This window comes from Dreissena polymorpha, chromosome 4 (assembly GCF_020536995.1).
Source record: "Dreissena polymorpha isolate Duluth1 chromosome 4, UMN_Dpol_1.0, whole genome shotgun sequence".
In the NCBI taxonomy this organism is placed as follows: Eukaryota; Metazoa; Mollusca; class Bivalvia; order Myida; family Dreissenidae; genus Dreissena; species Dreissena polymorpha.
Window position 1 is genome coordinate 31,390,370 of NC_068358.1, and position 13,650 is coordinate 31,404,019.

Sequence of the window (13,650 nt, forward strand, 5' to 3'; positions counted from 1 at the left end):
AGATGAAATAATGATGAAACTTGACCAGGATGTTTGTCTGGACAATATCTAGGTCAAGTTTGACATTTGGTAAAGATTAAATAAACCAACTCCTCTCAGGTGAGCGAACTAGGGCCATCTTGGCCCTCTTGTTTTAAAAAGGACTCGATCTTGACGAAACTAAGTCATAATGTTGATCTTTACTTTTCCAGACTTAGCCGGGTTAAGTGTAAAGAACATCAGGTCAAATTTTCCACAAACCTTGTAAGCTCTCTTGAGAGTTCATTTTTAAGTCAGGTCAGAATGTTTGTTTTGGCAATATCTAGATGGAATATGAATCTTGTTCACTTGTATAAAAACACACCAGATCACCAGGTCAGATAGCAAAATATAATATTAAAAAAAAATGCCAATGTGAAGGCCACATGAATTCAGGATTCTGATAGTTACCACTGTGAAGGCCACATGAATTCAGGATTCTGAGCAAGCCCAACTTTAATTTTGTTTCCCTGTTTCAATGGCTTGATGTGCTAAAAACAGCAGTTATTTTTTATTAACGCAATTATGAATTACATAATAGTCTAATAACTGTTAAAAAATTTCTTAATTTAAATCACTTGTTTTTGCATAAATATTTAGAGCAAATCTTATGGCAACCTTAAATCCTTGAAAATTTGGATAACTTCTCGCCTTTTGCATTCAAAAATGTACTTTTATACATGAAAAGAATAAAGCCCAACTTTCAGGGTTCGACACTAAGGCACGTTCGACAGACATTGTCTAGTAAGATCGGTTGTCGGGCTGGTAAAACAGCGGGCTAGCTTGTCTGACTGGTTGTACATAAACAAAATCTATACTGATTCATATAACTGTAACTAACTGCTGTGAAAATTCTTTCCTTAATGTGTAATATTACTCTCATATCCGTTATTTACATCACAACAAAACTACCGTATATAAATAAATGCAGAGCATTCACATGATTCATCGCTATTTTTAGACGCGAAGGAGAGCTTCCCGCAGGAATTGCTTGTTTCCATTGATCAAGTTGTAATGAATATAAATGATTTTCTGCAGTGTCTTAAAACTTTACAGCATGTTTATACGACTTCTATAAAAAAAAGATAATGTAATTAAAAGAATGGCTTTGTTCAAGTTCGGATTTTCGTCCGACAAATCAGTTAATAAAGAACATTTTGACGGAAAAACTGACAGGAAACGTAAATATGGAAAAAAATGAAAACTTCAAATTTATCCTTTGGAAAATCGAGTCAGTTCCCATGGCTTGAATTTGACAAAGAATAGCAAAAAAATAGTTTTATTTTATTGTTTTACTCTATGCATCAAAATAACTTTCTTGTGTTCACTGAAAATTTACTGATAAATCCTGATTAAACAGCAACATGATCCAATTGTGTTTATTTGCTATGTCATTGATGGTCTAGTAGACATCAGATTCGGGCTAATACATTTTTAGAGGAGATGGTCCGATTGTCTTGCTGTAAAAAAAGTTAATGTCAAACCCTGACTTTAATATTTACTAGTAGAGGGCATGTGTTTATTAATATGTATAAATGATTTATATTTATTATTAAAAGTTGTTGCTAAAATTAAAACAATATGCAATAAATCAATTACCCCGGTATTGACCTTAAAACGTTTGTTTTTGCTTGACACTTTACTGTTGTTAACATCAGTTGCATGCTTGCTTTCAGGTGTGTATGAAGTTCATGAGGAAAATTCCCGCTACCTTGTCTCCCCGCTCTGGTGTGCAGCGGTGGCTAACAAACTGGACGTCGTTCAGACGCTCGTGCGTCACGGTGCCAACGTCAACGAGACCTCTGACACGGACTCCACACCGGTACGATCAGCCTGCCTCACCACAAACATTCAGATGATCAAGTTCTTGGTTGAAAATGGCGCTGATATACTAAAGCCTAACAAAAATGGTGGAACATGTTTGATAAACTCCGTTCGAAGCGCACAACTGTGTACGTTCCTCATAAGCAAAGGTGCCGCTGTGAACGCTGTTGATAATTTTAAGGACACTGCCTTGCACTATGCAATACGTGAAGGAATGCTGGAGTCGGTGAAAGTTCTGTTAAGCAATAAAGCTGATTACATGATAAGGAACGATTTTGGTGATGATGCTCTGCAAACGGCTGCAACCAGAGGAAATGTTGAGATCGTAGATGTCATTGTTGAAATGGCTGGACTTTCTCTGGAGGCTAAAATACAGGCTTATGAGATTCTTGGTACGTGTCATATAGATGATCGTAATGACATTGTGTTTGGCTTGCAGCTGTGGCGCCAAGCTATGAAATGGAGGTACAAGAATAAAAATCAACCGATTTTGAAAGTTTTACCAAAAGAAACTAAAAAAGTCTACTTGAATGCTAAAGAACCTGAAAATGAGGAGGAGCTTTTGGAACTGACTGACCCTGATGAGATATACATGCAGAGTCTTCTGATACGAGAGAGAATACTAGGGCAACACCATGAGGATTCAGTATTTGGACTCAGGTACCGAGGGGCCGTGTACGCCGACTCAAACAAGTTCCAGCGTTGCGTAGACCTCTGGAAATATGTTTACATTTTTCGTTATCAACAGAACGAGCCTCTCAATCTGGACTGCCTGTACAATGTGCAGACTCTAGTGAAATTATTCTGGCATGTTCAGAAGGAACGTGAAAACAATGGTGAAATCGAGGCCAAAATCTTTTTTGATGATGCCCTCGAAGTTCTACAAATCCTTACAGGTCAGATCATATCAGCCAAAGAATGTTTGAGCAATGACGGGGAATGTTTGCTCTATGAACAGGCCTCCAAGTTGAATACCCAAGCAGAAGACAAGGCTTCGCAGACGTTGTCCGAGTTTCAACTCCTCATGCAGCTGTACGTGCACATGATTCACCTGCTGACTAAACTGGAGTGCTCGCTCGACCAGACGCACGCCTACATGTCCTGCATTCACAGGCTGGTGAGCACGGATCCGAGGTGTACCAAGAGACTCTCACTACTCCACCTGGCGGTGGACTCCAAGACGTCACTGATCGCTGACGAATATTACTCTCAGTTTCCTTCCCTTGAGGTTGTTCAACTTCTTGTGCGGTGCGGGGCGAACGTGAATGCGCAATGTAAGTGTGGGAATACGGCATTGCTGAAAGCGGCGCACACGATGTACATGCACAGCGGGCCTCCTGAGGATGAGGAGAAAAAAGTCATTGAATATTTACTTGCTGTAGGGACCCATGTGGACATAATGAATAATATTGGAGACACTGCAGAGAAGTTTTTAAAACATTCTGTGATTTTCAGTTACAGCCCTTTGCAGTATTTGTCGCTAAAATGTTTGGCCGCTCGTGTGATATTGAAAGAAAAAATCCCATTCAAAAGTGAAGTTCCTGTGTCTTTGATTCCTTTTGTTCAATGCCATGGAATGCATTGTAACTGATATTAGTTTGCGTTTTTCCGTCATATATTACAACTGATTTCAAAACATTTAAATGAAAAGGATTTTATTTAAAAGATTTCTTGTTATGGTGATAACTTATTTAATATTTTGTGAATTGCTAGGTTTCTTTTATTTATTTAAGACATTTGTCATAAATGTATCATGTTAATCTGTTGTTCACCCTTACTAGATGACTGTCAGTGATATATTGTGAAATTGGCTGGGAACTTGTCAAAATAAAAGCCAGCTAGTGGGAATTTGACCTGTTTTCTTTTTCCAATAATATCTACACATGCGACTGGGATTTTGTTAAAATTACAGTATGTCTATTTGGTAAAGTAAAATAAATAATATGGCATATTTTACTCCATGTAGAGTGCAATTTTTACCATACTCGTCAACTGCCTATTCTATATATGTAATATTACAATACATAGTTTATAAAGCCTTTGTAAGGCATCATCCCCTCAGAATAATTCATTCATATACTAGTAATCCATAGCATTCCCCCACAAACTTTTCTTAACCCTTTCCCACTCAGAAGCAAAGTGAAAATGGCTATGTGCAAACAGCATAAGACTAGAACAGCCTGAGAGTAACTTGCAGTCTGTTCATGTTTTATGCTGTTTGCTGCTCGTTCGTATCTAAGGTTTCCAAAAATTGAATCTACATTTAGTCTTAAATTTTTATAACTTTCTAAGGGACTACAAATACGTGAAAATACATATCTAAGTGGTAAAAGGTTAACTCAGAAATCGTAATTGCCGACTTTTTCCCCCAACAATATTTCTATGGGGAACTAAGTTCAGCATCCACAGATATCAGGCCAGACAAGTATCATTTAATTTAATTACTTTGATGAAAACAGGAGTATCCTGAAAATCATATCATACCCTGTCTGTCAGTGTCTGTCTCTTTGTATGAGGTTAACCCAACATGAATTGTTTCATCTTACATTAGTTGTTCTTCTTAAACAGTTTTTATTCCTGCATTAATGATGTGTTTAGACACCATCCCCTCTCCCACTTTCCCTAACCTCATTTTGCCATGGAGATACCTTCGGACTAAGACTAATTCAGAGCGTCCATATTCTTGATTAAACCAAAATGACACTTTAAATCCGAGATAAATACGTTCTACAGAAGTCTTTGGATACTTTCAATCCAACACTCATTTTGAACTTTAAATTGATCTCCTTTTGGACTTACTCAAATAAGCCTATGAATCAATAAGGACATGACTTTCCTGGGGATGTATATGTGTTTTGAATGCTGGTTCTTATTTATTTTAATGATAATTAAGTTTTTTAAGCATTTTGTTTTTTGTTGTAAATTTATTTACACTAAATGAAATAAATGTTGATCTTATCTACTTGTGTGTTTTGTTGTGTGTAATTAACCTAGTAATTAATATAAATCGGTTCAAATGGATTAAAAAGAAACTATTGTCTACTTCTAACATACAGACTATACTAAGAATCCAGTATTTAAATTAGTATATGATTTACTGAAGCAGCTGCTCTTCATAACATATATCTGGTCTATATTGAATAACATTCAAAACGTTGTTTAACAAACAGTTAGTATTGTAATTAAATTCTATTAAAACTTGACACCCTGCATTTAAGATTGTTTTTGAAAACAAGAGAAAATTTCAAACAATTTCTTTAGTGTTTGCTCTCCATGTCCAGGTCCTTTCATTTTTCAATGTTTTAGTAGTTAATACTACTAAGCTGTTCACATGTAACACCTGTAACTGAACTGCTCAATTAAATGTTCACTTATAGATGCCCCATTAAATTTTGCCTTTGGGCAAAGACATATTTGTCAAAAAAGGTTCAGATTTGTTAAAGAGCACGTTTTATAATTTAATTTTGTTTAAATATAATTTAAAAAAAAATATTTAGAATTGAATTTTGTAAACCCCTCATGATCCACTTGTTCCTGTTGTGTTAAGGCAAATAGGATGTTTCTTATTTGTGTTTTCACAACTTATAACTGCTCAAACCACTTCCCCCTGCATTTTAAATATAATGTAAAAATTATGCATGGTTAAATTTAAAGGAAATTTTTCAGATCTTCATGTGTTTTTATTTACATGTCATTAAAAATGTTGACTTATGTTTTGAATAGCCTTAATTAATTGTCATACCATGAAAAAAAATGAATACAAAATATTTCCTCGCAGGGTTGCAGATCCGAGACCTCTTAAAGCCCTCGCAGGATTGCAGATCTGGGACCTCTTAAAGCCCTTGCAGGGATGCAGATCTGGGACCTCTTAAAACCCCTCACAGGGATGCAGATTTGGGACCTCCTACAGCCCTCGCAGGGATGCAGATCTGGGACCTCTTAAAGCCCTCACAGGGATGCAGATCTGGGACCTCTTAAAGCCCTCGCAGGGATGCAGATCTGGGACCTCTTAAGCCCTTGCAGGGATGCAGATCTGGGACCTCTTAAAACCCCTCACAGGGATGCAGATCTGGGACCTCCTACAGCCCTCGCAGGGATGCAGATCCGGGACCTCTTGAAGCCCTTGCAGGGATTCAGATCCTGGACCTCTTGAAGCCCTCTAAGGGATGCAGATCTGGGACCTCTTTAACTCCTCACAGGGATGTAGATCTGGGACCTCTTGAACTGCTCGCAGGAATGTAGATTTTGGACCTCTTGAAGCCCTCGAGGGATGCAGATCTGAGACCTTTTGAACTCCTCGCAGGGATGTAGATCTGGGTCCTCTTGAAGCCCTCGCAGGGATGCAGATCTGGGACCTCTTGAAGCCCTTGCAGGGATGCAGATCTGGGACCTCTTGAAGCCATGGCAGGGATGTAGATCCGGGACCTCTTGAAGCCCTCGCTGGGATATAGAGCCAGGACCTCTTGAACTCCTCGCAGGGATGCAGATTTAGAACCTCTTGAAGCTCTCGGGGGATGTAAATTTGGGACCTCTTGAAACCCTTGCAGGGATGCAGATTTGGAACCTCTTGGAGCCCTCAAGGAATACAGATTTGGGACCTCATGAAGCCCTCACAGGGATGCAGATTTGGGACCTCCAGAAGCCCTCAAGGGATGCAGATTTGGGACCTCTTGATGCCCTCTCAGTGATGCAGATTTGGGACTTCTTGAAGCCCTCTCATGGATGCAGATCTGGGACCTCTTAAAACCCTCGCAGGGATGCAGATCCCAGACCTCTTGAAGCCCTCGCAGGGATGCAGATCTGCGTCCTCTTGAAGCCCTCGAGGGATGCAGATCTGGGACCTCTTGATGCCCTCACAGGGATATAGATCTGGGATCTCTTGAAGCCCTCACAGGGATGTAGATCTGGGATCTCTTGATGCCCTAACAGGGATGTAGATCTGGGATCTCTTGATGCCCTCACAGAGATATAGATCTGGGATCTCTTGATGCCCTCACAGGGATGTAGATCTGGGATCTCTTGAAGCCCTCACAGGGATGCAGATCTTGGATCTCTTGAAGCCCTCACAGAGATATAGATCTGGGACCTCTTGATGCCCTCGCAGGGATGCAGATCCAGGACTTCTTGAAGTGCTCGCAGGTATGCAGATCCGGGACCTCTTGAAGCCCTCGAGGGATGCAGATTTGGGACCTCTTGAAGCACTCGAGGGATGCAGATTTGGAACCTTTTGAAGCCCTCGCACGGATGCAAATCCGGGACCTCTTGAAGCCCTCGCAGGGATGCAGATCTTGGACCTCTTTAAGCCCTCGCAGGGATGCAGATCTGGGACCTCGTGAAGCCCTCACAGGGATGCAGATCTGGGACCTCTTGAAGCCCTTGCAGGAATGCAGATCTGGGACTTCTTGAAGCCCTCTCAGGGGTGTAGATCTGGGATCTCTTGAAGCCCTCACAGGGATGTAGATCTGGGACCTCTTAAGCCCTCGCAGAGATGTAGATATGGGATCTCTTGAAGCCCTCACAGAGAAGCAGATCTGGGATCTCTTGAGGCCCTTTCAGGGATGAAGATCTGGAACCTCTTAAGCCCTCGCAGAGATGTAGATCTGGGACCTCTTGAAGCCCTCACAAGGATGTAGATCTGGGATCTCTTGAAGCCTTCACAGGGATGCAGATCCGGGACCTCTTGAAGCCCTCGAGGGATGCAGATCTGGGAACCCTTGAAGCCCTTACATGGATGCAGATTTGGGACCTCTTGAAGCCCTTGCAGGGATTTAGATCTGGGAACTCTTGAAGCCCTCACAGGGATGTAGATCTGGGACCTCTTAAAGCCCTCACAGGGATGTAGATCTGGGACCTCTTGAAGCCCTCGAGGGATGCAGATCTTGGAACTCTTGAAGCCCTCACAGGGATGCAGATTTGGGACCTCTTGAAGCCCTCACAGGGATTGAGATCTTGGAACTCTTGAAGCCCTTACAGGGATGCAGATTTGGGACCTCTTGAAGCCCTCACAGGGATGTTGATATGGGACCTATTGAAGCCCTCGCAGGGATGTAGATCTGGGAACTCTTGAAGCCCTCACAGGGATGTAGATCTGGTACCTCTTGAAGCCCTTACAGAGATGTAGATCTGGGACCTCTTGAAGCCCTTACAGGGATGTAGATCTAGGACCTCTTGAAGCCCTCACAGACATGTAGATCTGGAAACTCTTGAAGCCCTCGCAGGGATGAAGATCTTTGACCTCGTGAAGCCCTCGCAGAGATGTAGATCTGGGACCCCTTGAAGCCCTCGCAGGGATGTAGATTTCGGACCTCTTGAAGCCCTCACAGGGATGCAGATCTGGGACCTCTTTAAGCCCTCGCAGGGATGCAGATCTGGGACCTCGTGAAGCCTTCACAGGGATGCAGATCTGGGACCTCTTGAAGCCCTTGCAGGAATGCAGATCTGGGACCTCTTGAAGCCCTCTCAGGGGTGTAGATCTAGGATCTCTTGAAGCCCTCACAGGGATGTAGATCTGGGACCTCTTAAGCCCTCGCAGAGATGTAGATATGGGAACTCTTGAAGCCCTCACAGGGAAGCAGATCTGGGATCTCTTGAGGCCCTTTCAGGGATGAAGATCTGGAACCTCTTAAGCCCTCGCAGAGATGTAGATCTGGGACCTCTTGAAGCCCTCACAAGGATGTAGATCTGGGATCTCTTGAAGCCTTCACAGGGATGCAGATCCGGGACCTCTTGAAGCCCTCGAGGGATGCAGATCTGGGAACCCTTGAAGCCCTCACAGGGATGCAGATTTGGGACCTCTTGAAGCCCTTGCTGGGATTTAGATCTGGGAACTCTTGAAGCCCTCACAGGGATGTAGATCTGGGACCTCTTAAAGCCCTCACAGGGATGTAGATCTGGGACCTCTTGAAGCCCTCGAGGGATGCAGATCTGGGAACTCTTGAAGGCCTCACAGGGATGCAGATTTGTGACCTCTTGAAGCCCTCACAGGGATTGAGATCTTGAAACTCTTGAAGCCCTCACAGGGATGCAGATTTGGGACCTCTTGAAGCCCTCACATGGATGTAGATATGGAATCTCTTGAAGCCCTCACAGGGATGTTGATCTGGGCCCGTATTCACCAACCACCGAAGTATTAAGGCTAAAATTTCCTTAATTATCTAAGAATTTACCTAAGGCAAAAATTTCCTTAACTTTCTTACTAAGTAAGTCCCTTAGGTAGAACCTAAGGTAAGATTTGTCCTTAAATACTTAGGAAAAATAAATGCGTTTTCGTTTAAAAATAATTCTATAACTGGAATTGTCAAGCCAAAAATATTACTATTATTTGATGGGTGAAGAGTACATGAACTTTGGTATGTCCAGGCATAAACTGGACAGACATAGGTTCCAGCCGTAAGTGTTATTATACTTTTTTATCGTACCGGTATATTAATTACTTTCGATAAATTTATTCCTAATCATCCAAACACTTTAATTGCAGATATTCTTTATGACTGCCTTTATAAGTATGAACATAAGTATTTTATGGCATCGATTTTTTCCCTGCTTTATAATGTACCCGTAAAAGGTACTTTTCCAAATGAAGAAAAACTACAATTGCTGTCTGAAAATTTCCCAAAAGGAAGGCAAATGCCATCAATTTTGTTCCATAAAAGAGCATTATCTGCAAGTTAACAAATAAAATTATTACTTTGCTTTTGATACCATTGAGCAATTAAAAAACACTATCCTTCCCAATTGGAAGATTTCATGACGCGAAATTTCCCAATATCGGGATATTCGCGTTAGATGACAACGATTTTACTTCCGGTAGAGTGTTTAAAAACCGGACTTTGAAAGTCAACGGAAAACATATCGGTCTCTGTTAAGAACGGTGATACATTTCAAAGAAAAAACATACCTTTGGGATGGATTTTGGTCGAAAAATGACGAAAACCACGGAAACTCGTCTGCTACGACGCCATTTTTAAGGTGATTTCGTTGGACTTAAGGGAGGTGTATGTGTCCCTTAACTTTGAGGGAAAAAATGGTCAACCTAAGGCGTATTTCTAAGGTTAGGAGTTTTGTGAATATGACTTGAGGCATTTCCTCAAATTTAAGGGGAAAACATAAAAAAACTTAGGCAAAATGACAACCTTAGGTTATTTTTCTCCCTTAGGTGGTTGGTGAATACCGGCCCTGGGACCTATTGAAGCCCTCGCAGGGATGTAGATCTGGGAACTCTTGAAGCCCTCGCAGAGATGTAGATCTAGGAACTCTTGAAGCCCTTACAGGGATGTAGATCTAGGACCTCTTGTAGCCCTCACAGACATGTAGATCTGGAAACTCTTGAAGCCCTCGCAGGGATGAAGATCTTTGACCTCTTGAAGCCCTCGCAGAGATGTAGATCTGGGACCTCTTGAAGCCCTCGCAGGGATGTAGATTTCGGACCTCTTGAAGCCCTCACAGGGATGCAGATCTGGGACCTTTTTAAGCCCTCGCAGGTATGCAGATCTGAGACCTCTTGAAGCCCTCACAGGGATGCAGATCTGGGACCTCTTGAAGCTCTCGCAGGAATGCAAATCCGTTGAGATTTCGGCATTTGCCATAAGGAACACTGATTTTTTAATCGTTCAACTTTATTTTACGAAATACTTTACGAAATGTTTGCTGATTTTGAGCGTTATAGAGGCTTTAATAACAGCACATGACCCTACTTTGAACTCAGGAGAGATTTTATTGGGACAAATGCCCTGAACAAGTTTCAACAAGATGGCGCAATAACAGTGGCCTCAGGTGTATTCTTTAGCTTTTTCTTTTATTACACAAAGCGACCTGGTTTTAAAACACATGTGTCCCAGTTTTGACCTTGACCCAGGTTTCATTGGCAAAATAATCCAGCCAAGTTTCAATAACTTTCATGAATATTGGGCAATAAATGTGACCTCTATAGTTTTCACAAAGTCAATTTCAACAAAAGACACAAGGTGATCATAAAATCTCACCATAAGAATGATGTGCTCAGTTGAATGAACAAGCTGTGTGTGCAGTTTTATTTATTTTTTAGAGGTCACAGTGACCTTGACCTTTAACCTTGTGACCCAAAAATGGGTGTGGCATGTAGAACTCATCAAGATGCAGCTGCATGTACATATGAAGTTTCAAAGTTGTAGGTGAAAGCACTTTGATTTTAGAGCCAATGTTAAGGTTTTAGCACGACGACGGCTGACGACGAGCTGGCTATGTCAATACCTCGGGTTTGCTCCGAAAATAGCCGAGCTAAAATTTTAGCATATTTGAACTAGTTTTCCCCACACATTTGGACCAAAAACAGCTTCAAGGACACAATATTGTGTATGCCATTGCATGCTTTCTACAAGTTATACTGGGCCACATGCTGCCCAAGTTTCCCGTCAAAAACTTATTATTAGTGTGTTTTTCTCTGAATTACCAGTGTCATCATGTGAAAGAACAATCTGGTAATAGAACAATGATGGTACCTTGACTACAAACACATCACAATCTGGCTGAAACCTCCTTGACAAATCCTTTATATTCACCTCATGGGACAAATGTTTTAAACAATATTTTGTACTGGTAATAGAACACTGTCATACGACTAAAATACAATTTTGAAGAGGGAACAAATCCAAGGCAAAAATGCAACAGAGTAATGACAAACATCAATTAATTGAGAAGGTCTAATATTTATTGAAACACTGAAGTAGTTGAAACAAAGCAAGAGTTGTTAATGACCTGCATTAACAAATACCGAGACAATGTTCAGTATAACAAGGTATAGGTGAAAATTGCACAATCAAACAAGTTAACTCTTTTACCACTTAGATATGCATTTTGAAGCATTTGTAGCCCTTGCAAAAATTAAATTTAATATGTTTTTTACATAATTGAAGTAATGAAGGCTTTTAAGCATAAAAGATACTGATGCAAACAGCATAACATCTGCGCAGACAGCTAGTTACTTGAAAGCTGTTCTGGTTGTATGCTGGATGCAAACAGCCATTTTTGTTTTGCTTCTGAGTGGAAAAGGGTTAAACTGCAAGAGATTTTATTGTGAAGAGATATTTAAAGAATTAAATTCATTAACATGTACATAAAATAGCATTGTGCCACATGATTCGCAATTACTGAAACAATTAATAGTTCAATTACATTTAATGAAAGATTAATATGCACACTAAATTAATATCTTTAATTTATAAATTTTAGTTTCTGTAAAACAAATTCATAATAAAATGATAATTTATAAAAATTGTTAATAAACATTGTGGCCAATATAGCATATTTTAAAACTAACAGAAGAAGCAAAACGTATTGAACATTATTTTGTCATTACAGATCTGTATAGACTACTCAAACTATTTACAAGTATTATCCAAACGTTTTCATTTAACTGATAACACAACAAAAAGTTAAAATCTAAAATAATAAAAATGTATATGAGTAGTAATGTATTAAAGCTAACGAAAACATACTCCTAGCAATTCAATGGCAAAGTTATACAGCCACTACTTAAGTGTACTGTAACGGTACATCATAATGCACACTAATAAATTTAAAAGAAAACATGATGCATATTGATATATGCTAATAAATGCACATACATTTTCTACTTTTCATGCTAGAAAATAATACAGGCAATTAAAGCAGAAAATAGGAAAACAAATCTCCATGGAGGTATATATAACACAGATGCCACAGCATTTCACTTTTGTCAAACATGTCTAAAATAACTGCCTAAAAATGGTCAATTCATAAGTTCACATGGTTACTGTTAGGAATATTAAGTTTTATAACACCAGTAGTAAACAGTGTGACACAAGTTCCAAAATGCTTTTGTGTTTGTGTAAAATGTGCCATAACTATGCTTATGATAGCAAAAAAAAGTCCTTCTTAAGGCTCTACACAGTTTAGTACATGGTGAATGTGCCAGGATAAAATACATGGTGAATGTGCCAGTATAAAATAACCACAAAATGATTACTTACTGGTAGTCACCAGCCATGTACACATGTTCATTTTAACTTAAGTGTTTAACATCTTTTTTGCAGTGTGAACTTGTCTTCCATTTACCGAAGTGGTGAATTCAAGAGTTCAAATAACCCAGCTTTCTCATTCGCTTGCATGGACATGTGCACAATGTAATATACAGTTTTATTACAATATACTTATTTCTATGGGCTGTGAAAATGGGGTTTAATGCATGTGCGTAAAGTGTTGTCTCAGATAAGCCTGTGCAGATTTTTTGGTTACATTATTTTTCGTTTACGGTTTACAGAAAGTCTCTTCTTAGCACAAATCAAGTTAAGGCGGAAAGTGTCGTACCCGATTAGCCTGAGTGGACTGCACAGACTAATCCATCGTCAGATACCCACGTTTAACCCATTCGGCTACTCTCCATTTATCTGATGTTGAAGACTAATGGAATGAATTAGTCGTGGGTATCTGAAGATGAGACTAATCTGAAACATTATTGACGCACATGCATTAAGCCCCCTTTTCACAGAGTAAGGCTCTTATAATTTATGTCTTGTTCTGAGAAAACTGGGCTTAATTCATGTGCGTAAAGTGTCATCCCAGATTAGCCTGTGCAGTCCGCACAGGCTAATCAGGGACGACACTTAACGCTTTAATGTTTTTTTTAGTTTTAAGGAAGTCCCTCCTTACCGAAAATCAAGTTTAGGCGGAAAGTGTAGTCCCTGATTAGCCTGTGCGGACTGCACAGGCTAATCTGGGACGACACTTTACCCACATGCATTAAGCCCAGTTTTCCTAGAACAAGACACATTTAATCGGCTGTCCTCATTCATT

The 13,650-nt window shown here is 40.1% G+C and overlaps 1 protein-coding gene across 2 annotated transcripts in view; it reads left to right on the plus strand.

Moving 5' to 3' along the window:
* Nucleotides 1-4,804, plus strand: part of LOC127879775 (protein fem-1 homolog C-like) — a 29,622-nt gene extending 24,818 nt beyond the window's left edge. For both annotated transcript variants that reach the window (XM_052426828.1, XM_052426829.1), the window contains one exon: nt 1,695-4,804. In XM_052426828.1, the coding sequence (XP_052282788.1) occupies nt 1,695-3,433 (1,739 nt within the window). In that variant the 3' untranslated portion in view covers nt 3,434-4,804. The remainder of the gene's footprint in view (nt 1-1,694) is intronic.
* Nucleotides 4,805-13,650: the final 8,846 nt, after the last annotated feature.